This window comes from Balaenoptera acutorostrata, chromosome 5 (genome assembly GCF_949987535.1).
Source record: "Balaenoptera acutorostrata chromosome 5, mBalAcu1.1, whole genome shotgun sequence".
Taxonomy (NCBI): domain Eukaryota; kingdom Metazoa; phylum Chordata; class Mammalia; order Artiodactyla; family Balaenopteridae; genus Balaenoptera; species Balaenoptera acutorostrata.
Window position 1 is genome coordinate 26,635,216 of NC_080068.1, and position 23,003 is coordinate 26,658,218.

Consider the following 23,003-nt stretch of genomic DNA (forward strand, 5'->3'; position numbering starts at 1 on the left):
TATTCAGTTGCAATCAGGTCATTCTGTTGTTTGTTTGTTTGGTTTTATTTATTTTTAAAGCTCTGAATCTTCTCTCCCCTTACCCCTTAGCCACTTCACTGATTCCTGTACCATCTTCCTAGAGCCTGCCAAAAGTTATAGACTTTGAGAGGAGAAAAATTGAGTCTGGGTTAGCCTCTGAGGGTCCTAAAGTCCTGAAAATAAAAAGCCCAAGTTTAAAAGGCACCCACCCTAAAAACTACGTCTGACACTTCTGGATTTTATGGTAGAGTTATCCAGCTGTTCTAAAGAAGTTAAAGATTTGATGCCTTGTGGATGGTACTTATGTCAATACTTACTTAGCCATTCAACACCAATTTCTAACTTCTTTCTCGAAATGGCTGTAATGTATCTTCAGGTGGTTATAATAAGTTAGTGAGATATAAGTTATACCCAAGGGTACAAAAGATAAGAAAACAGAAGTATTTCTTTTCTCCATCTTTAAATAACCCATCTCACTGTCATAATCAAATACTGATACTGGTTAGCATATGAATAAATGTCTGCATTTTCTAGTGGTTTAATGTTTCAATTCAATATATTATTCTTTGAGCATCCTTTTTAAAATCTGTGTGTGTGCATGCATGCATATATGAAAAGAGAGAGAGAGAAGGTCATTCCTGATTACCCTGGGAACTGGCAAAGATGGGGAGAAATATTGATAGTTTGTTCTCTGTTTTAGATGCTAGTTCTCAAGACTGCTATGATATTCCACGAACATTTCCAACTGATAGATCTAGTTCACTCGAAGGCTTCCACAACCACTTTGTAAGTATAATTGACCTTGACATCACCAAGTGTATTTCACTGTCAAAACCTTCGCACTTAGGACCCTGAGACTAAATGAGATCCTGAAATAAAAGTCCCTTCAGATCCACATGAATAGGCATAACTTACAACTGTGTTTTCCTGTTTGACAGTAGTTCTTGTTTATTAAAAGAAATGTATGTGTGTTTTAGAAAATCAAAAATGTATTGACAGTGGGGAGTGTATCAAGCGAAGAACTGGATGAAAATTATGTCCCCATGAATCCCAACTCTCCTCCACGACAACATTCCAGCAGTTTCACGGAACCAATTCAGGAAGCAAATTATGTGCCAATGACTCCGGGGACATTTGATTTTTCTTCATTTGGAATGCAAGTGCCTCCTCCCGCTCATATGGGCTTCAGGTCCAGCCCGAAGACCCCTCCTAGAAGGCCAGTTCCTGTTGCAGACTGTGAACCACCCCCCGTGGATCGGAACCTCAAGCCAGACAGAAAAGGTAAGGAGAGCGTGGCGTGGTAAAAGGGCCGGGGGTTGCCAATTGAGATTGCATTTAACTGTCATTAAATCCAAAACGGAATCGGGACTAGAAATTCAGAAGTATTTCATATTACCTAAGTTACCAGCTTGTTTAAGTAAAGTAGTATTGCTGTTTATAGATTAATAATTATTATGTCATATGTTGATGCCCAGGTGAGATTTTTAAGTCTCCTATCTCTGGAGCAGAGGTTACAAACTAAAATATTCACAAGGATTGGCAAGCAACGGGAGATAATTAGGAGAAACTGGAATGCCCTTGGCCCATCCAAATGGAGTCACTAATTACTGCCTGCCTACAATCCTTTGTGAACTTGTGAAACTAACATGGGCCCCCTAGAGGAAGATCTTCTGATTATCAAAGGAAGTCAAAAATTTGGGGTTTTATGTGTATTTTCTTTTGATTTTTAAGTTCTACCACCTAATTTAATTATTTAAAAAAAAACAAAACGAAACATTGCAGACCATACCACACACTTTTACAAGCTAGATACCGTCTTTGGTTGGTCTTTTGTAACCTCTCCTCCGGAGTATTTAATATCAAATCAGACTTGAGATTATTAGTGCACTTGCCATGATTCTTTAAGAACAGTAAGGTTGCTTGTATACTCTTTCCATTCTGTGCATATAACAACTTTTTAAAAATGATTCTGCCTTTGCTGGGGTGTAAACAAATGCTTCTAGTCTGTTCTTTCATACTGGCCTTCATAAGTAACATTAAATTCTAAGGTGGCATGGTTGGTTAAGAACTCAGTGTAAAAGAAACTTTTCAGCCAAACTGGTAATACGCACCCAAGCTTTTGAAATTTGGGTTCAAGTGGTTAAACCCCAGACAGCCAGCTGTGTTGCCGCAGGCTGCAAGTGTGATTTAATCTCGACAACCAAGTAAGTTAGTGTATTGGCTGTGAGATGCGTGGCACAATTTCTGGGGAATTCAGCACATTTGAAGAGTCTCGTGTGCTCTATGTAGCTGTTTTCAAAAAGCATGTAACGTTTGTGTAAATTTCTCATTAACCTGGGCTTGGATCATTAATAGTCATTCTAATTAAGTTCCCGGTGTGGGGAACAGAGACTGAGACTCAGAGTATCTTAAGAAAATGAGTTTTGTTTTGTTTTGCTTTTAAGAAAGTAAATGAAAAGAGAAAGTTAGCGGCAACTGACACACTCCTAGGAGGCTGTCACTTTGTCCTGCCCTCCCTGCATTTCTGTCCTCTGGAAACTCTTTGATCCTGCTTTGCTCTCCCTCACATTCTTTCCTTCTCTCCTGTTTTCTTTTACGCTGCATCCTCTACTTTACGTGCTGCTGTCAGAGAGCCTTGGCCTCTGATAGCCCTGCGTGGCCTCGATTCCGCCCTATGGCTCCTTTTTATGGGCCCTCGCAGCTTCCACATCTGTTGCTAATTGCCTTGTTCATTATTGACTCACTCCAGATCGCTCAGCGCAGCTTTGATTGGTCTCGTTTGTCTGTCCACACCAGGCCACAAGATAGATTGTAGGTTGCAGGCGAGCCCACACGCTGGCTGCTGTTGGGTCAAGGGGCCCACCTTTGCTCGGACAGCTGGAAAGACGGTCGCACCCCCGGTCACCCCAGAGGCTCTAGCAGCAGAGCCATGATCAGGGCTGGCTATTTTAGAAACAGTGTGAGCATCCCAGGCTTTTTAGGTGATAACTTTTCCTTTTGTTTCTCTTGGTCCTCATTTGTTTTTAAATCTATTTAGACATCCCTCATCATTTTCTTCTTTGCATACAACACACAGAAGTATGTTTGGACATGTATAGACTTATAATTGAGCCCACAGAGGGTGGAAGGATTAAGATACTAGTGTCAGGAAGTCCGTGAAACATCGAAATCCTCATTTTAATGCTAAACTGGTTCTCTCCTTCTTTTCCTGTAATTAGCACATGTTGGCAGCAGATCGCTAGTTTTTGACACCAAACGTAACCGTTTTATATCTTGAGGTCCCCACATAAATGTGGACGTGGTGTGCTGTGGGCGAGGCGTGGGGCTCTGAGTCCTTGCGGCTTTGCTCTCCTGCCTCTCCTTCCTCCCGTCGGGCTCTGCGTAACACAGTTTGAAAATTCCCGGTATATTTCACAGTTAATGGTTTCATGTGGTAAGCACAACGCAGAGTCAGAAAAGGTCCCTATTTACATGTTGGAAAGTTTTAGGATCATAATGAAATGCTTTTAGTATCATCTAGGTCTGACAGAGTTCACGTACCCCCATATTATAGTACATATTATTTTATGTAGGCAGCATAATAAAATGGCATGTGTACTCTATATCATATATATTGTAGATAGGTGTAATTAAACCTCCCTATGTAAATATATAGTGAAAGTACTATATATTCTAGTACATGAGAGACTGTCCTAGTCCTCTAAACCAACCAATGGTGACCCTACTTGTAGAACAGAACAAAGTAGGTCCCTTGGTTACTTTTGGAGATTGTGTTTAGTCTTTAAAAAATTAACTGAGCTATTGAAAGACAATCTTGAGCTCATGGGCCAGATTACTGATTTGGTATCATTGCTTAGATACAAAATGAACTGAAAAAGCACCCAGAATAAAATTGCCACATAGTTTTTGACAAATTCAAGGAGAATAATAGGTTTAGCAAAACAGTAAAGAAGTTACTTAAAGTCTTAGTTATAAAAAAAGGGGGTGGGTTGCTTTTCTTATTATTACTCTACTTTTTAAAATAAATATGATACAAGAGAAGGCATGAGAAAGTATCTAATATTGCAAGGCAAACTTTGTCAAGTCACTTTAGAAAGTTATAGCTATTCGAGAAAAACATTTTAAAACCCAAATTCAGATCTTGGAGCAAAGTTTATCCTAAAAACTTAAACCATAAAACAGATGTCTTATTTCGTCCTGAAATTCTTCTCATGGTGCATAGCATCTAATGAGTCTGTTTTCATTTCAAATTTTGTGACATCAGATACATGGCTCTGTCTATTATTTTAGTATCTCTTATTAACTAAACCTCATAATAAGCAAACCTTATTCTATAAAATATGGCTTGATTAGTTCCAAAACTCAATACAACTAACTCAACACCCAGTATAACTGGCTTCTGTGATCGTCTTCTTGGGAAGGGTCTACAATAAATGAGTGACATTCTAGTCTTGTTTATACCCCCAATTATAGATGTCAGCTGCTGTAGTTAGTAGTACGGATGAGTTTTTCAAATACTTCTGAGTAATTGAAGCTGCAGAAATACGTGCATGTTTTAAACACTTACATTCAATGTATTTTCATGGACACTTTACCCAGTCACCCAACTGTGGTATCTATATTTTCACCCATACTATTTCTGTCACAATAGTATTTGTTCTGAACCATATCTTGTGTATATTAACAGAGGAGAAAATCATAATTTACATGTACTGTGTTAAATATTAGGAAAGCAGATGAGTCATTGGAAATGCAGGACAAATTCTGTTTTGGTTACTTTAACTGAAACTTTTATGTTTTAATGGAGAAGCAACTTTGTAAAGTTTGGGAAATTTCTATAAGATATTGTGATTTCTCTTAAAGTAAGTTCTTACATAAATCTACCAGATTTCATCTGTGCACTTAACTGGGCCCACTCACTCTCTTTCTAACGTGATATAGCAGCTGTTCAAGCCTCAGATATACTGCCTTTATATTTTGTTTTGTTTGGCTTTGTCCATTCATGGCTTTCTGCAGTAGATCTGACCATTAGTTGTTGTATTGGTTTTAAAAAAGCAGTGCGAGGTTACTTCTTGTGTTTTTGTACGTTCGTTTGGTTAAAATATCTTCAGGTCCTTCTGGATCTTCACTTTGGTATAGGAAGGATCCAGAAGACCAATCGAGGAGCTTCTCTAGGTGGATCTTTTTGGTATCTTTGCTATAAATATTTGCTCAAGAGAGCTTCTAAAGAAGTTTTTTGAAAGTGATTAAAAATTAACATGCTTTCGAAAAACTACTTTTATACTATAATAAATGTTTGGAAGATGGGTAAATGATACCAGTAAATATAGCTAGATTTTAATAAACAAGTATTAAAGTTTGACTCTCAAGTCAGATTTTTGGGTTGGTTACAGTTTAAAGGAAATGAGTACAGAGTGCATTTTTACAGCACAGCCTCCACGTGCGGGTTTTTTTCCTAAATATTCCTGACCTTCCAATATAATTATCATTATTATAGTCCCCTTTATACAATGAGACTATTCAAACAAGTGTAAAAGTTTTTCAGTGTGCTACCTTGATTACTCCTTGGAATTAGAGGATAATAATGTTGTGAATTATTTTTCTTCTTTCTTGATTTCTGAGATGCCTACTGGAAATAGTAGCATCATCTGTGAAACTTCAGATGAGTGAATAATTTAGGCTAAGTTAGACCTATAATGGTAGAGAAAATAAATTTTCCACTTTGAGTTGCATTTATGTAAGCAGTACCTAGTAAAAATAATAATCGTGTATGGACTTTTCAAAAAGGACTGCATCTGCTTCTTTGAAGCATGACCTCATATGACTGCCTTGACCATATTTGGTATGATCAGCTTTTGAAACAACATTCAGTTGCTCTTATTTTCTTTTTTTTCCTTCAAAGGCAAACACAAAGTTAAGACATTGATCAGATTAAACACCACCATCAGATTAAGCTTTAAGAGAACCACAGTTCATCAAAACAGATTGAAGGGCCTCCCAGTTATAGGATGTACCCTCTGATAGGTCTGGGGTCTCGAAACCCAAGGAAGGACAGGTGGCTTCTCTAAAGAAGCTCCCCGTTTACTGGGAAAGTGGAAAAGTAAACACATTATCATAATTAGCACAGAAGGGGGCTTGTGGTTGAGGTTAGCTCTTGGCCCTGCAGGCTGTCTCCTCTGAGGAGAGTCTCAGAGGGTGAGTGGCAATGAAATGATGATAGAGGATCTTCTATCAGAATAAACAGCATACCCAGATCCTTTAAAAAGAGGGGACTGGCTCAGAGTCTTGGGTGGGAGGGAGGAAAGTATGAATGCAGGAACGAATGCCAAATGCCTGGCAGGTGCCAACTCCTGGGGGTTTTATAATCCATGCTAATGAGTTCGGGCTTTATTCTGAGAACACCATTAAAGGGTTTTTATGTAGGCAAGTAACATAATCAGGTCGGCCCCTAGAAAGCTCATTCTAAGATTTAAGGATACCATAGGGGGAAAATGATATTTTTAAATGCAAACTGTTATAAAATCACACTTTTTTTCAGCATCTTCTTTAAAGAGTGCTTTGCCCGGTGTTCCAAACCCAGGGTTCTTGACGCCTCGCTTTAGAGATGATCAGACAGGGAGGCATAACAAAAGTCCCTGTCCTGACTCGAAATTGCTGCCTCCACTTGGGGACCTAGAGTGAGTGATTTTTACAAGTTTGGAGGCCACTTGGAGTGTAAGTAGAGGTCATTTAGCCATACAGTGTGAGTTCAATTGCAGAAAAGCAAACCAGGTAAGTGCAGCGCACATTAAAAAAAGGAAGCCAGGACTAAAAAACTTACAGATTGTTTAATTTTCTTGGATAAATGAAAACAAACTATTGCCATTATAAATAGAAAGTAAAATTGATACAGGGAAATCAGAGAGAAAGTGGAATCTAGAGTAACTCTTAAGAGATCTGCTATGGCAACTGCAAACAGAGGAAACAAAGCAGGTGTGGTGGGTCCCAGAAGATAAATTCCATTTCGAACATGCAGTGTGAAAGCCTACAGAACCTCCATGTGGGGTGACTTTGTAGGTATGCCAGTAAGGGTCTTAGGGGAGATCTGAACCAGAGGTTAAGATTTACCAAGTTGTGCTCCAAATGAGGGAGCAGATCCCATGATCCAGAGATTGACAGCCCCGGGGGGGGCGGGGGGGAGATTGTTTTAACCCCTGAGGGTTAACGCACAATGGGGTGCTCTTTGCTAAAGAAAGAATGTCTTTGTTCAAACCTAATCTAGCTAAAGCCTCCTTGTTAACTGTCTTGGATTTAAAAGCTGAGGCTGGGCTTCCCTGGTGGCGCAGTGGTTGAGAATCTGCCTGCCAATGCAGGGGACACGGGTTCGAGCCCTGGTCTGGGAAGATCCCACATGCCGCGGAGCAACTAGGCCCGTGAGCCACAATTGCTGAGCCTGCGCGTCTGGAGCCTGTGCTCCGCAACAAGAGAGGCCACGATAGTGAGAGGCCCGCGCACCGCGATGAAGAGCGGCCCCCGCTTGTCGCAACTAGAGGAAGCCCGGCCCCCGCTTGTCGCAACTAGAGGAAGCCCTCACACAGAAACGAAGACCCAACACAGCCAAAAATAAATAAATAAATAAATAATAATTAAAGGTGCTAATAATTTAAAAAAAAAAAAAAAAAAAGCTGAGGCTCAAATGAGTTAACACTGTTGACCCTTAGAATTTGAGAATCAGTGTATCCCCAAGTTGGTTCATTTTCTGCCTCTGCTTTAGTCTTATCTCATACCCTTTAATTGTCGCACTTAAGTAATTAGAGAAACATTCCAGTATTTGCCTCTAGGCAGCAGAGGAGAAGTACCTACACCTTGGACTTTTTTTTCCTTTCTCTCCTCATAAATAATACTGAGCCATCATTTGAGTATCACTTTCATTTCTGTCTGGAACATAAATGTCAAATTGAGCCAGGCAGTAAAAATACAAAGAAATGAAGCTACCAAAATGCTTGAGTGACTAGGTTCAATTCAGGGCAACATTTTCACCTTGAGGCGTTTGTCCTAAAATCAGCCTTAAGCTTTGCATGGAGTAGAAAATACATGGAAATTTTATAAATGCACTATTAAAAAATTCACTTAATATGGTATCTTTCTGTGAAGAATGCCAAGGAGTACCCTTGAGAGGACTTGAGAGAGTTAGGAAATTTTCATGTTTTATAAGCTAGAAAATCACATTTTCAAGAACTTGTAGATTTTGGTCAATAAGGTGCTAGGGATCAGCATTGAATCAGCGAACTCTAATATTATTTTCCATCTAATAGAGGTCAACTCAGTTTTGTACATGCCAAGAAAAAAGAGAATTTGGTGCCATTGAGAATGAAGTAGTTTAAATTCCTGATTGAAATGATATTGCTACTCTGGCATCCAGGCTTCTAGTGGGAAAAAGTATGAGGCCAGCTGCTGGGTATTAAACCTGTACTTTTCATAAGGCTTTTCAGCAGTACTTGTACATGACAGAGATTAAACGAAAAAAAAAAAAAAATGATGGCAACTGAATTTATGCTTTCCAATTCTCAAATTAAAGCTAGACAGTCAGCAGTTCCAGAATCTAGACATCTAATCCTTGCAAAATGGTGTCACAGGGGCAACCACTGAGTGTTCAGGGAAAAGAAATGCTGGTCTTGGTTTTGACTTTGGATTAGCAGACATTGTATCAATAGAACTTCTCTAGAAGGGTGCTTTCAGGTGGTGAAGGAGTAGTCAGATTAAGGTTTTTAAAACACCTCCATCAAGTTAAGAAAGTAGGCCTTGGTACTTTCGTATGAGACACCAGACTTCAAAGAAAAGATGTACTTGCGATCTGACTGAGAGGTTTTATAATTTTTTATTGGATCCAGTTTTCTAAGGCATGTTAGAAGAGTAACTAACATGACACATGTTTTTCCTCTCTTCCTCCAAATAAAGATAACAACTAACCAAGCAGTTATGCCACTAAAACCCTTCCATCTTTTATTACAGTTTGCTTATTACATTGTTGCATGCAGCTTCCGCGTTCCCATGGTATTGAGCATGAATGATATGCATAGCCAGACTGAAATAGTCTCCACAAACAAACTTTTGTTTATGCTTTTGAGATGTAACATGTCTGCTCAGGGCTCTGTTGCTTTTCCGATTAAAAAAATAACATTATATTAAGAGAATCTTCTTTTTACCAATTAGGTCAAAGTCCTAAAATTTTAAGACCCAAACCCCATGGTTTAGAGCGAACTGATTCACAAACCATAGGTGACTTTGCTACAAGAAGAAAGGGTATGTACTTTAGCACCGCATGCTGGATGGGGTGTTGGGAATTTATTTATTCTGTGATGTTGTTTCCTTTAAAAGTAAAGGAGAAGAGCCTTAAATACTATTTTGTTGTAAATAAAACTTCCCAGCATGTAATTTCTAAAGTGAATGCTTCCCATAATACACAACGCGTATATTTGTTATGCCATTAACAGCAGCATGTTAAATATTTGATAATATATGATATTCAGTCTTTCCCTTTTGCATTATTCTTTTAACCTTTTAGACATCAATAGAGTGTTTTCTTTAAGCTTGTGAGTTCCAATTGTCTCCTGTATTTATGTATAATGTATATATTCTGTTCTGAGACAATGTACAATCATTTCCATGGATTCATTACTTTATGCCATTACTTAGAATTTGACAGCTAAGCAGCTATTAGCCTTTGTGTTTTAAAAAAAGTGAAAACATCAGAGTTAAAGAAATGCTTTCAAGTGAGCACAGCATTCTGTACGTGTCCATTTTAAGTGTATAGGTGAGCAAAATTATTTTAACTCAAACATAAATCAGTGTAGCCTTCAGAAAATCTCATCGAATTTTTTTGTATTTGAGTTGCCAAAAATACTTCGGCCTCAACCCCAGAGAATCTACATATTCCTTTAAAATGACTACCTATTTTTTAGTTTGAAGGTAATTGTAACTTGGTTGATTCAACGTACACATATATGGACAAAGAAAGAGTAGAGGAGGGACGCCTGGAAAAAATGAAGACTTTTTCTTTAGAGTGTCAGGATGAAATGTAACTAAAATATTTACCTAATATGTTTAAATCGTATCTTAAAATGTAATGAATATTAACAAATAATATTGTTGAAGTTCTTTTGCTCCTGCCATGAATTTCTGAAAACTGAGTCTTACTTTAAGGGCGAAGAGCTCTGTGGAATGTATACTGGCAGAGTAATTAATTGTCCACTGCAATAATAGGGTAAATAAGCAAAGACAACTTATAAATAAAGCTAATAAGAACATTAGCATTTATTTTTACTTAATTTGTTAAAGGATATTGTTGGTTAAATTAAGCTAAAAATTTGAGGCAATTGTTAAATTGTGGCCTTTTCTCAGAGCAGAGTTTGAGCATAAAGATATAGTTATTGCTTTGTTTTATTTGGTTCCAGACTGGGCCTGAATTAATTTAAAAGATTTGGTTATTAATTCTTTTTTTCAGTTTTTGGTTTTAGCGAAGTTTTGTGTTTATTGCTTCCTACACATCATTTTATATGTATAGTTGTATAAATGATGCTTCAATGTTGATGATGAGGACTGTTTTTACGTAGAAGATTAAATCTCCGTGTTTGAGGATAAAGTTAGTGAAAAAAACAAGATAAGGAAATAATGAAAAGTATAAGTCAAGTAACTATGAAGGAATTGGGTCACATTAGTCTTTCTTGTTCTCATTAAGTTTATATTCATAAAATATTTACTTAAGAAGCAACATGTTGTAATAATAGAGTTTTATTTAGACTTTCAGTCAACAATCAGGAAACATTATCTGATTTAGCTTTTGCCACTAATTTTTTAGCTGTGTAACCTTGGAAAAATCACATAACATCAGTGAACTTCTTTTCAAGTGTGAAACTAAGCTGGTGCTAGGTGTACTCTGGCTATAATGTATAGAGATGTAGAAAGAGGGTCTAGTTTTGTTTTCCAAATTTCTGTATGCTAAAGTCTCTTTTTTTCTCTTTTGTTTCAGTCAAGCCAGCACCTTTAGAAATAAAACCTTTGCCAGAATGGGAAGAATTACAAGCCCCAGTAAGATCTCCCATCACTAGGAGTTTTGCTCGAGAGTAAGTCTTTGTTTAAAATACTTAGCTTGATTGTTCATTGTAATGGAGAGTACCTAGAACAGTGGTTCCCAAAGGATGGTCTGGGGAGCCTCCCGTTTTGGGGTTCTGTGAAGTCAAAACTATTTTCATGAATATACTAAGATGTCATTTGCTTTTCCACTCTCCTTCTCTCATGAGTGTACACTGGAGTTTTCCAGAGGTGGCATAATATTGGACGATATCGTTGTGACAGCTAATAGTGTATGTATTTGTGTACCCTTGTCTTTTAATTTTTTTTTCTATGTAATGTGGTAAATATCAGTAGATAGCACCCATATTAACCAAAGTTCCTTGGGGTTCTCAATAAATTTTAAGGGTGTGAAAGGTTCATGAGGCTAGAAATTTCTGAGAACTACTGCTCTGGAAAATACGGTAGTTTCTTCTGGGGATTATTTAATGGAGATTCATTTAAATGTATATGGGGAAATGAAAAGAATGTTTGTAGTTACAAACCTGTGTTGAATGTGTACGTGTGTGTGAATACATGTGTGTGTGTATATATATATATAGTTTTTTTAAATAGTAATTCTTAAATCTTCCTTTTTATATCTATATCTTTCTACTTATCCCCCACATCACTAGCAATACTTTTTTTGTTGTTCTGCAGAAGGTACTTTGTTGTTGTTTTTTTTTTAACATCTTTATTGGAGTATAATTGCTTTACAATGCTGTGTTAGTTTCTGCTTTATAACAAAGTGAATCAGCTATACATATACATATATCCCCTTATCTCCTCCCTCTTGCGGCTCCCTCCCACCCTCCCTATCGCACCCCTGTAGGTGGTCACAAAGCACCGAGCTGATCTCCCTGTGCTATGCAGCTGCTTCCCACTAGCTAGCTGTTTTACATTTGATAGTGTATATAAGTCCATGCCACTCTCTCACTTCGTCCCAGCTTATCCTTCCCCCTCCCTGTGTCCTCAAGTCCATTCTCTACGTCTGCATCTTTATTCCTGTCCTGCCTTTAGGTTCTTCAGAACCTTTTTTTTTTTTTTAGCTTCCATATATATATGTGTTAGCATACGGTATTTGTTTTTCTCTTTCTGACTTACTTCACTCTGTATGACAGACTCTAGGTCCATCCACCTCACTACAAATAACTCAATTTCGTTTCTTTTTATGGCTGAGTAATATTCCATTGTATATATGTGCCACATTTTCTTTATCCTGCAGAAGGTACTTTGATGCTCAGAAATATCCCTTTACAGAAGCAGACTTGAAGACATAGAGAACAAGCTAGTGGTTACCAGTGGCGGGGTGGGGGGGTGGGAATAGGGTGGGGAAGTGGGAGGTACAAACTACCTCCCACTACAAGATAAGTGGGAGCTTATCTTGGGTGTAAGATAGGCTCGAGGATGTATTGTACAACACAGGGAATAGAGCCAATATTTTGTAATAACCGTAAATGGAAAGTAACCTTTCAAAATTGTGTAAAAAATTTAAAAATTTTTTAAAAAAGAAAATATCCCTTTACAAATAGCTATAAATATTAGTTGTGCATTTGAATGTGTGTGATAAATTGTACAATAATAAATGCGTACAATAAATGATTGTAAGCATAAATGTTTCTGGAAGAATGTATACTATCACTCATTTTTAGTTTCGAAGCGAATTGAGAAACTTGGTCAGGATGTGTGTTTGTGATGGTCATCTCTGTAATCAGCTCCTCCAGGTTTCCCATGTCTCCCCGGCCGGATTCAGTGCACAGCACGACTTCAAGCAGCGACTCACATGACAGTGAAGAGAATTATGTTCCCATGAACCCAAACCTGTCCAGTGAAGACTCGGTAAGTAGAATCTTCTCTTAACGTCTCTCTTCCTGAGCAGCCCTTCTGAATCATTCACACTAGACCTTTCTTGCAGTCCATACACCTTACCCTTCCATCTTTCTTTACTTAAGGAAAAAGGATAAAAGACAACTTTTTAAAAATGCTTTTGGGGGCTTCCCTGGTGGCACAGTGGTTAAGAATCAACCTGCCAATGCAGGGGACACGGGTTCGAGCCCTGGTCCAGGAAGATCCCACATGCCGCGGAGCAACTAAGCCCGTGCGCCACAACTGCTGAGCCCGTGTGCCACAACTACTGAAGCTCGCGCGCCTAGAGCCCGTGCTCTGCAACAAGAGAAGCCACCGCAATGAGAAGCCCGCGCACCACAACAGCAACTAGAGAAAGCCCGCGCGCAGCACCGAAGACCCGATGCAGCCAAAAAATAAAATAAATTTTAAAAATTAAAGAAAAAAACTTCATATAAAAATGCTTTTGAAAAACGGCATCATCAAGTCTAAAACCAATAAAGGGTCAAAGTGTAATATTAATATCTATAAAGTAGATACAAGTTAGTTAAAAATCATAAAAGTTTTCCAGTTATATTTCTTTTAAGATGTACTTCACTTTTGAAACTATTCAAGAAAATACTTTTTACTGGAAGCATTTTATAGTGCATTTCTCCAGACCCACGTCAGCGCACTCAGGGTGAAACAATCTTGTGCCGAGGGTTTTTAATAATCATTCAATAATACATCCTTAGGTAAGGCTTAAAGATCAAAGAAGACCTGTTAAAACCTGATTTACTTCAGACTGACTGTTATTACCCCAAGGCCCAAGAATTTTGTAATAGTAGCAAGCATTATGTTCCCCAGAAATCAGGTAGTTGCCAGAAAATACTTCAGATGTTTAAAAATACAAGCCAATTTTTTTTTTTTTAATTATTTATTTGTTTATTTATTTTGGCTGTGTTGGGTCTTCGTTTCTGTGCGAGGGCTTTCTCTAGTTGCGGCAAGCGGGGGCCACTCTTCATCGCGGTGCGCGGGCCTTTCACTATCGCGGCCTCTCTTGTTGTGGAGCACAGGCTCCAGACGCGCAGGCTCAGTAGTTGTGGCTCACGGGCTTAGTTGCTCCGCGGCATGTGGGATCCTCCCAGCCCAGGGCTCGAACCCGTGTCCCCTGCATTGGCAGGCAGACTCTCAACCACTGCGCCACCAGGGAAGCCCCAAGCCAATTTTAATTTTTTAAAAATCTTTTCCTTTTGCTTTCCCTCAAACCAGAGTCACTGCTTGCTCTGTTATTTGCTTTTTAGTAGATAAGTCTATCAGTTGGCATTAGGATCCCCTCTGAGTAACAGAAAATAAGCAAATAACAAGGACTTAAGACAGATGTTTATTTCTTTCTTATGTAGAAGTCCAGAGAGTCAGTCCGTGGTTGTTGTGGCAGCTTTTTGTTCCAGGAGCCCTCGGGGATCCTTGCCCCTTACTGCTCTCCAATCCGCTGTCCCCTGGGTCTGGCTCACAGGCTCAATAGAACAAGATGATACTCCAGCCAACAGATTCACATTCCAGGCTGCAGAATGGAGGGAAGGAAGAAGAAGCAAAGGATGCAGCCCAATTGCCTCATAGAGAAGGTTCCCAGAAACTGCTGAGTACAAACTGTTGACCAGAACTTAGCCTCGGGCCACATAAACACGAAAGGGACTGGAAACCGTAGCCTTTGTACCGAGGGACAGTGGGCCCGGCTAAAAATCCCCTTCCCAGTGGAAAGGGGAGAACAGATCATGGGGCACAACAAGGCAACATCTGATAAGCAAATACCTAATGTCAAAATTTGGCATGAGTAACATTTTAGTGACTTTATTTTCTTTAAAACAATTCTGTTCAGAGATTCAATGTATAAAGCCCAGTTTTTTTCATTGAATTTATATCTTTAATGGACTTTAGGCAGAAACAGGTTTCTCACGACCATTTGTCAGGGAACAAAATTAAGTGATTTGAAAAGCCTGATTTGATGCTTGAACTAATTAACTGTAAAATATTATCAAATTCATAAAGTGTTCAAAAATGAATAAGATAATTTAAAATATTCATGTCAACCCTGAATTAGAATACAAACGACCTATATCAATAACATTTTCACTAATGTTTCAAGGTAGGGCAATTTTTATTAACTGACTTTCACTTCTGGATTCATAATTTTTCCATTTGATGAGTAGTGTTGTATTATTTTTATTAACTTAATTTTTTTCTTCATTATAGTAAACAGACTCTAGTAAGAGTCTAAGTAAATCCTCAGTGCTGCATTGGAGTACATATTGCCCTCAATTTTCATCTTGAGGTGGTTAAATGAATTTTTTATTACAAAAGTAATTCTTTTCTGAGATACTAAAGAATCTTTTGTTTTGCCCAAAATAGTAAATAAACATAAAAATATTGGAAAGGACCTGTAATAGGAAAGTTTGAAAGTATGACTTGTCATGAGTAGGTGTTAGGTGAAGGGAAAAATCTAGAAAAAAATCCGTTACAATCAGAAAGTCAAAGGAAAGGAAGATATAAAATTGTTCTTTTATATAGTATAACACTAAGCCAGAAAGGTAATTTTACCTGCCAGTACAGGTGTCTAAATAACCACCAGATGGTGAATTTCTAAGGTACTGAGGCCCTAAGGGTTAGAAATAAGCAAAAACGTCCCAAGTGAAAATATCCATCTGCCATTCACAATAGAAAAGTCAGCTGTGACATTTCCATCTTATGCCAGCAACTGCAAGGGCTCATCTTAGTCCAGACAACTTTTCCTGAGGAATGAATGTGATAGTTACAGCAATATTTCCCACACCTCTTGGAATTCAGTGCATCAGTGGAGTACCATAGAAGTTCACAAGGTCTAACACATGCTCAGGTTGATGAAGTCGGTAAAAAATTAGTCTTGGAGAAGTTGAAACAGGATTGGATCAAATCTGGTTTATAGGGACAATGAAGATTAAATTCCGTACGTTGAAATGTTGAAGCACAGTCTGTTTCCTACACTGGTGATCATGGAGCAGACAGTGTCCAATGAAACAGTGAACTGGTGATGCTGCCTGTTCATTTATACAGACATCCAAAGTCAAGCGTTCGTGAAATGAACCCTTAATGTGACGCCTGAAATTCAAGTGACAGTACATCATTACTAAAGACATATATATTGTTTGTAACGACAACATCAAAACTATGTTCAATAATTTTATGTATTTTTTTCAAGAATTTTAGAAAAACAAAGTACTACTATATTTTTTCTTTTAATTCACAGAACACTTCATAATAACTCTTGGAATCTTAGGGTTTTTCTAAACTGTTTTGGAAAAACACTGGGTTAAAGCCTAGAATGCAGAGACAGGCTGTTCCCAGTTGAGATTAGATTAGATCAAGAGCAAATAGACTTTTTTTGCAGAGACACACATTTTAACAATACTTGAAGATGAAAAATTTTCCAGTCCTAGTAATTATTAGACAGAGTACAGTTGAACTAGCAATTCTGAGAAATTCTCTTTAAGAACAACTTACTGAGATTAAACATGTACATCATATGAACTCAAGGGTTTCTTTCATAGCCTGCAACACCGTGAATAATTCTAGGGGTTTCCAATTAGGGAAATTTCAGGTATGGGCTCTGTCATTACATTTGAATACAAAATTTTACACACACACACACCGTGCAGTCTGGCTTGGTTTTTTTATGTGAGAATGAAATATAGAGTCATTTGCAGAAAAAAATTTCAGTTTTTTCATGAATTAGAAGAAAGAGGGGGAGGGGATAGCTATTTATACTAATTGAGCACTGACACTTGCTTACATTTTTTGTGCCCTACATGTTACTGTCAATATTTTTTTAATGTTTTATTAGCGGTAGTTGATAAATTTGGTTTAAAAATCTGTTCCTACAAATAGGGCCATCACATTCAGTAGTGCAGGTTGTCTACTGCGTACACATGCCGCATACGGTGTGTAGGATATACAGTAGGCCGCACACATGCTGCATCTGAGTACATGCGACCCAGACCATGTCCCCCTCACCAAGAGTAAACTCAGTGTTTTCCTAGCAATTGTCCTTTCCCTAAGTCACAGCTTAGTCTGTTTAACCCAAACAAAATGGAGTAGCAATATGAAAGAATCAGCAGAACCAGATTTATGCAGTTTCCAAATCATGTTGTTCATCCTAACAAGTATAAAATTGTCAAGTTGATTACATCGTTACGGTTTTCTTCAAAAGTGTAAGCTGACATGTGAACAATAATGCCTATGTGATAGAAGCCACAGGGATGAAAGTCCCTAATGAATATGTAGTGTCCTGAGAAGTCAAGAACATTCCTAGGTGAGGTTAAAAGCAGCAAGGCATGGAAACAAGTCATTTGTTGGAGCACATTTGAAGACTGTCATGATCAGAGTAGCAGGTGCATGTAGGGACATAAGTTCACATCGTCCTTTCCTTTTTATTTAGCATTGATCTTCATGTTCCTAATAACCTATTTCTTTTTCATTTTTCTGCCTCAAGCTTTTTCATTCTTGTTGTTCATTGCTGTCCTCTCCCTTCCTTTTTTCTTTTTCTTTTCTTAGAGAGGAGTCCTTCTGTTGTACAGTTCCTATTAGGACAGAAAGGGTAAGAAGACAGAAAATTAAGTGGTAAAAATTCCAGGTGGTTGAAACAAAACAGACTTTATTAATGGAGTCAGTATGCATAGCCCTTAGCTACCATACTTATTCTAAATTGATTTTAGTGTGAAAGCCTTTAACTCAAATATAGAACTTTAAAATTTTTTTTAATTTGAGAGGTGAGCTCAGGGTCTTTCTACTCCGCCATCTTGGTCGATCCCTAAAAAAATTTAATTTGAAAGCATGGACTATAAGGATCCTATAGTTAAAGAATGTTATTGAGAACAGATATCATTTTAATAACGTTGAGTTAGAACTATTCCAACTGGGAAGTCCCTGGCGGTCTAGTGGTTAGGACTTGACACTTCCACGGCCGGGGGCCTGGGTTCAATCCCTGGTAAGGGAACTAAGATTCCTTAAGCCATGCGGCACAGCCGGAAAAAAAAGAAAGAAAGAAAGAACTGTTGCAGTTAACTGTAGCTTGATGGCCCAGTCTTAGTCTGAACCAAGTTTTACTTTTCAAACTACTTTTAGCTTGCTCACCTATGCTATGTTTTAATCAATTTTTAAAATATTGCTTATTTTTCCCCATCCTAAAAGATTATTTAATTTTCTAAGGAGACACTTCTTCAAGCTGTGTCCTCTTAAAGTTAATATTTAGGTTTGAGTAGATGGCAAGCAAGGTAATAAGCAGTATGTCTCATGAATGTTTGACAGTTGATTTTGTTGTATTTTACTTTCAGAATCTTTTTGGCAGTAATAGTCTTGATGGAGGAAGCAGCCCAATGATCAAGCCCAAAGGAGACAAACAAGTGGAATACCTAGATCTAGATTTAGATTCTGGGAAATCCACGCCACCACGTAAGGTAAGTGAAACCTCATTCTTTAAATACACTGAGCTCCCATTTGAAACCTGAAGAATCGGGTCTCCTTTGGGGGAATTTTCTTAGTGTGTTTAATTTAAATTTAGTACTATTACTTAATGCTTTTTCATAAATCACAAAAGTGTTAGACTGATAAATTTATTTTTTCATCTCTAATGGTATGGAAGTTACACACTTTGTACTCTCTTAGTGATTACCATTGAAATGCTTACTTACTAAATTCTAAAGTTCCAAAGTTAATCATGGTCTTCACTCCCTTTCCGATGTTAGCTCAAATTACTCCTTTTCTGACTTTCTTGGTATTTTTGTCCAAAAGTTTTAGGGTTTTTTGTTGTTCTTGTTGTTGTTACACTCACAAATTAGACAGTAGTAGTAGTAATATTCTTACTATATAGACAGTGTTTATTTACATTTTCCTACATGTTTACCAACTTCTTTTTTTTATCATTCCTACTTGTGTCTTAGACCTTCCTTCTCTAATCATTTTCCTTCCTCCTTCCTTTAGAAGTTCTTTTCATGGAAGTCTGTTAATGGTAAATTCTTGCGGTTTTTGTTTAACTGAAATGTCTTTATTTTGCCTCATTCTGGAAAATGAGTATTGAGGGTTTTGCGGGGGGAGCAGTTTGAGTTCACAATTCTTAATTGACAGTAAGTTTCTCTCAACACATAGGAGATACTATTTGCTGTCACCTGGCTTCCATTGTTCCTGTGAAAAGTATGCTGTCAGTCTAATTGCAGTTCCTTTGTAGGTAATCTGTCTTTTCTATCTGGCTGATGTTAAGATCTTTTCTATATCTTTGGTGTTCTGCAGGTTCACTACACTGTGTCTAGACATCTAGACATAGATTTTTCTTTATTTATCCTGCTTGGTAGAAGTTGTGCAGTCTTTATTTCTGGACTCATATTTTTTGTCAGTTATGGAAAAGTCTGAATCATTCTCTCCCTAAATATTACTTTTCCACTATTCTCTTTCTTCTTTCCTTTTAGGTTTCTGATTAGACAACTTCTCATTCTGTTTTTCTTATCTTTTACCATGCTTTCATATTTTCTATTTTATCATTTCTTTGCTTACTTGTAAAATTTCTTTAGATCTGTCACCAAGTTCACTAATTCTCAATTCTTCTGCTTAACCCATGTGTTTAATTTTTAATTTCAGTATTTTATTTTTCACTGCTGAAGTGACATTCTGCTTGGCTTTTTTTCCCCAAATATGCCTACCTGATCTGAATAGCTTCTTACTCCTTTTTTGTTATCTTATTCCTTTTATTTTTTATTTTTCAATTCCTTTAAACATTTTATGCACGTATTTTATACTATTTATGCAGTAATTTCCATATCTGAAGTCCTTGGAGGTCTGAATCTGTGTTTACTGTTTCTCACACACCTGATGGCTTGTTTCCTTGTGTGTTCATACATTTTTATTGGGAATTTATTTTGCTAAGCATATCTGTGGGAAACCTGCAGACTTAAATTTCCTTCAGAAAGGATTTGCATTTGCTTCTGCTAGGAAGCAGGTGATGCTACCACCCTAGGACTACCTCAGTTTCCTTCAAGGGTCCCTATCCTAACAGGATAGTTTAGGGTCCTGCATGCCTCCCACCCAGGCCTCCTGATTGCATTGCTCAGTTGACGTTCATCCTGAAGACGACACCGTCTTGACCCTTTAGCAGCTCTCTGCTCCCTCCATTTCCCTCACACCTTGGATATTTCCCTTAATTTCTAGTGAGCCCAGCAATGCGTTAATAATTACATTTGTTTTAAGTTAGTATCTAGTTGGATCTTATGTAGCCTGCCATTCTTGAAATACTCCTTTTCAAAAAACATTTCTTAACTCTGAAAGTAAACACCTGTACCTGTTCTCAGGACTTGAAAAAGTCAAGCTTAAGCTAAAGGCTAAAAGCAAGCTATGTCTCTTAAGATGAACCAGGGGTCTGCTCTCCTTCTTTTCTAGGAGTTTCATCTGTTATGGGAGCATTAGTTTGAATTCTTAAATATAATAATTTTAAAATTAAGGGAAAAACAGAGTACAGTTAGGAGAGAGACAACATTGTTATACTGAGGTAGTTAATGTGATTTTTTGGTGACCCAGTAGAATTTCAAGAGTTATTCACAGTGCATATGTGTCTGTTTTAAGACTGGAGTTCACGCAGAAGCACGGCTTTTTCTGTGGAGGTTTATGGGGTTGTTTCCTTTGCTTTTTAGCAAAAGAGCAGTGGCTCAGGCAGCAGTGTAGCTGACGAGAGAGTGGACTATGTCGTGGTTGACCAACAGAAGACCCTGGCTCTGAAGAGCACGCGTGAAGCCTGGACCGATGGGAGACAGTCCACAGAGTCTGAAACGCCAGCCAAGAATGTGAAGTGAAAACGCCGCTTTAACGTCTCTGAACAAAAGAGGGCCGAGCTGTAAGGAGAAATCCTGTTTGACTGAAGATAACTTGACCCTTGTACTCTAGGTAGATCCTCAACGGAACAGAGTCGAAGTCAGAGGACCTTTCAGACTTAATCAAGCCATTGAGCGTGTAAATGGTGCTTTGTGGTATCTGAACAATTCATCACATGTAAATAACGTGGGAAAATACTGTTGTTTGGTTCCCAGAGAAACATTTGTTTCGTAGTTAACACACTTGTAGTATTACTGTATTTATGCACTTTTTCATTTAAAGCATTGGTTTGGGTATTCCCAAATGGACCTTAACATGATTCTTTTGGGAGTTCTTGTTTTTCCTCACACTACTCTTAAGAACAATGCTACGTGAACTAAGCTACTTTCCACTGGGAAATTGCTCTTTCAGCTGCAGGGTAACAACGTGACGTGAGAAGTAGATTCACAATATACCTTTCTACCTGAAACTTAACGGGGTAACCGTTAGCTTAAACTACAAAGTAGAGTTGGACTCATCATTCATTGCCTTCCAAAATGCTAAGCATCATGTACCTACTGGTGTCAGGACTTTGTTCTCTGGTTCATGGACATTTGGTTTTCAGTGGTGGAACTTTCTTATAATTTGTTAATTACAGTTTTTTGGGCTCATTAAGTGAAGATTCTGCCAGGTGGGATCTTACACCTTGGAAAGAGTGAATAATCACACTATCAAGTAAGCGTACAACTCACTGATGGCATGTGGTGACGATGTGCTCTCACATTTTCAACATGTATTAAACTTTACGTTCTTTGCAAAGTGTAGATTATATAACTAATCAGGTACGTACCAGGCACTGATGTGCTAATACACTAATCAGGTTTAGACAGTGAGCTTTAGTTGTCTCCGTGTTAGTCCTCTAACGCTGGTTTCCAGTTTGGAATTAATGGCACAATTGACATTCACTGTTAGTTATAGCAGCATACTGTGATTTTGAAGTAGACAGTCGTTCAGATTTATTACTCTAAGAATGAAATTCTGTCTTTTGACACCATAGTGCCCTTTCTATGATTTTTTTTTAAACTTTACTTAATATTCTTCTTGGCCTTATCCTATTTAAATCCCTATGCAATTAATATTTTATATCTGCATTTTTTTAAAAAAAAAATAGATGTTATATAAGTGATTCTCATATGTAGCAGCTATTGCTTTACCAGTAAAAGAATTAAGGATTTTGTACTGTGATTTATATTCACTGCCCCAATTCAAGAAATATTGGAGCCTTGCTATAATGTGAAATCTTATAGTCACGGACCTCTTCCAACCAGATTTCTGAAACCACCAGAGGTATCGTATAATTCTGTCTCACCTATAACATGGTCCTATAGCAAGACCACACATTATCTATAGTAAGGCTACAATTTATCTGTCTTGGCTTTGCAATGTAATTTAGAAAGCAGGTATAGTTATTGGTTTGATTGGTTTTTAACTAAGTTACATACAATCTCTTATGTACTGATTTGAGACTTACTAACAGGGTTTGGAGGGGGCATAGAGATTGAAGAGCCCACAGCTGAGGCATGTTTCCCTCCATGCAGACCTCTAATGTTGCCTGAGTACACAGATGTGCCCTGATTTCTGGCCCCTTGGTCACCGTACTGTGTCTAATCAATGTGTAATGGGTTTATGTCCCCTCCATGAGCTAAAAACGTTCATAACAAGATGAATTGTAGACAAGTAACATTGGATGCTTTTAAATGTTTGCTTCTTTTTAAACAAAAACTAAAACCCAGAACTGAATTTTGAGGTGGATTTTTAAATAAAAAAACATTGTTTGAGTTTGCTGTGAGTAAGCTGTTTTATAATGAAACCACAAAATAGAGTCGAAAATCATTGAAATGTGCCTCAACTGTCAAAACACATAACACAGTTGATGTGTGAAGATACCAAATTGTGTTGCATGGAGGATAAACATATTTTGAGATTTAGAACACAACAATAAATATATTGTTAATTCAAAAATAGAAATCTTGTTTTAAAAGCTACCTATCAGAAGAGTCTAAGGCAATAATGAATTTTTTAGTGTAATTTCTCAATTTTTTACAAGTTACCATTTTGAAGACCCACAGCACTCAAATCTGTAGAAATTTTCCCATTATGCAGAGTAATTTAAGAATTGAAAATTAGGCAGTTTGTTAAACTAA

General features: G+C 37.7%; 1 protein-coding gene across 5 annotated transcripts in view; it reads left to right on the forward strand.

Moving 5' to 3' along the window:
• Positions 1-22,638, forward strand: part of GAB1 (GRB2 associated binding protein 1) — a 125,284-nt gene extending 102,646 nt beyond the window's left edge. For 3 of the 5 annotated variants that reach the window (XM_007189353.2, XM_007189354.2, XM_057547516.1), the window contains 7 exons: positions 722-807; positions 999-1,302; positions 9,214-9,303; positions 11,030-11,123; positions 12,825-12,948; positions 18,300-18,422; positions 20,643-22,638. In XM_007189353.2, coding sequence (XP_007189415.2) covers positions 722-807; positions 999-1,302; positions 9,214-9,303; positions 11,030-11,123; positions 12,825-12,948; positions 18,300-18,422; positions 20,643-20,801 — 980 coding nt within the window. In that variant the 3' untranslated portion in view covers positions 20,802-22,638. The remainder of the gene's footprint in view (positions 1-721; positions 808-998; positions 1,303-9,213; positions 9,304-11,029; positions 11,124-12,824; positions 12,949-18,299; positions 18,423-20,642) is intronic. The other 2 variants (XM_007189355.2, XM_007189356.2) reach the window with 1 other exon arrangement.
• Positions 22,639-23,003: the final 365 nt, after the last annotated feature.